The sequence below is a fragment of the Penaeus vannamei genome, chromosome 16 (genome assembly GCF_042767895.1).
Source record: "Penaeus vannamei isolate JL-2024 chromosome 16, ASM4276789v1, whole genome shotgun sequence".
Taxonomy (NCBI): Eukaryota; Metazoa; Arthropoda; class Malacostraca; order Decapoda; family Penaeidae; genus Penaeus; species Penaeus vannamei.
The window spans coordinates 21,809,307-21,810,399 of NC_091564.1; the positions used below are offsets into that span (position 1 = coordinate 21,809,307).

Genomic DNA, 1,093 nt, shown 5'->3' on the forward strand with positions numbered 1-1,093 from the left:
TAATAAATACACGAAGAGGACCGCCCAGGAGTGGCTGAGCACCTGCACCAGCAAGAAGAAGTTGAGGAAGAGAGCCGCAGCGGGGAGCCACGGCGCGGCCGGCACTTGGAAGGCGACGGTTTGGTTGGGACGGAGGGTAGGCAGGCGAGTGAGCAGGACCACCAGCAGGAGAGTGACCAACATGCAGATGACCAAAGTCGCCACCAGGAACGGGTGAGTACCGCCGCCTCGCCACCCATACACTGCCACAAGGGATTCTATAATGACCGTTAATAGCAGAGCTGCAAGCACCAAGCACGCCCGCCGAGCTGAGGCGGGGTTCGGCGTGCAGGGGGCGCCGGTGTCTAGCGTTGCCACACGCAGCTTTTCCTGGTACTCGGCCACTGCGGCGTCTATGTCGTCCTCCGCGTCTGTATCCGTTTCGTAACCTGACGCAGCCGACTCAGACTCCGAGTCAGCCGATTGAGGAGGTTCACGGGGTGTAGCGGCCTCCAGCTCCGGACACTCACTCGCTGTCTGCAGGGCAGTGGGGGGCGATGGCGCAGCGAGCGGCGCCTTCAAGGGAGAGGTGGGCGACGTCTCGAGGTTGTCCAACAGAGGCGCGGTGTCGCGGGCGTCGTGGCTGAGTCCACTGACGCCGCTCTCGGAGCCCGGGGACGTGAGCGGCGAAGCCTTGGGCCTCGCGGGAAGAACCCGCTGAGGTAGCACACGCAGGCCATCCTGGGCGGGAAAAAGATTCCAACAGCTGAATGGAAACTATGTGCTCTCCACCTTTTCTCCGAGTATGCCTATGTGTTCAGTAACACACGCGCACGACTATACATTTCAATGGTTCAAAAATCACAATCGAGTTTATTTCACAGCCAAGTACTGATATTTTTGTAGGCTTTCCTTTGTGATAGAGGAAGTTAACCGGACAAGGGGAAGGGTTAGCTAGTTTTGGTCCAGTTTCCCCGTCGGCGACTCAGTCCTCAGGCGGCCTGTTTAGCTTGACGTCCCGACACCCGTTCCGAAGGGGTTTGGGGATAACAGTCACTGAATGGACCTTGGGCTTAGCAAGAGCTCAGTTCAAAGGAATAATGAAAACAAAAAT

The 1,093-nt window shown here is 58.0% G+C and overlaps 1 protein-coding gene across 1 annotated transcript in view; it reads right to left on the bottom strand.

The window, feature by feature from the left end:
* Window positions 1-720, bottom strand: part of LOC113812636 (cationic amino acid transporter 2) — a gene marked incomplete at its 5' end in the record, with an annotated part of 1,709 nt that extends 989 nt beyond the window's left edge. The window contains 1 exon segment of the mRNA XM_070131317.1: window positions 1-720. This exon segment is cut by the window's left edge and continues 4 nt beyond it. Coding sequence (XP_069987418.1) covers window positions 1-720 — 720 coding nt within the window.
* Window positions 721-1,093: the final 373 nt, after the last annotated feature.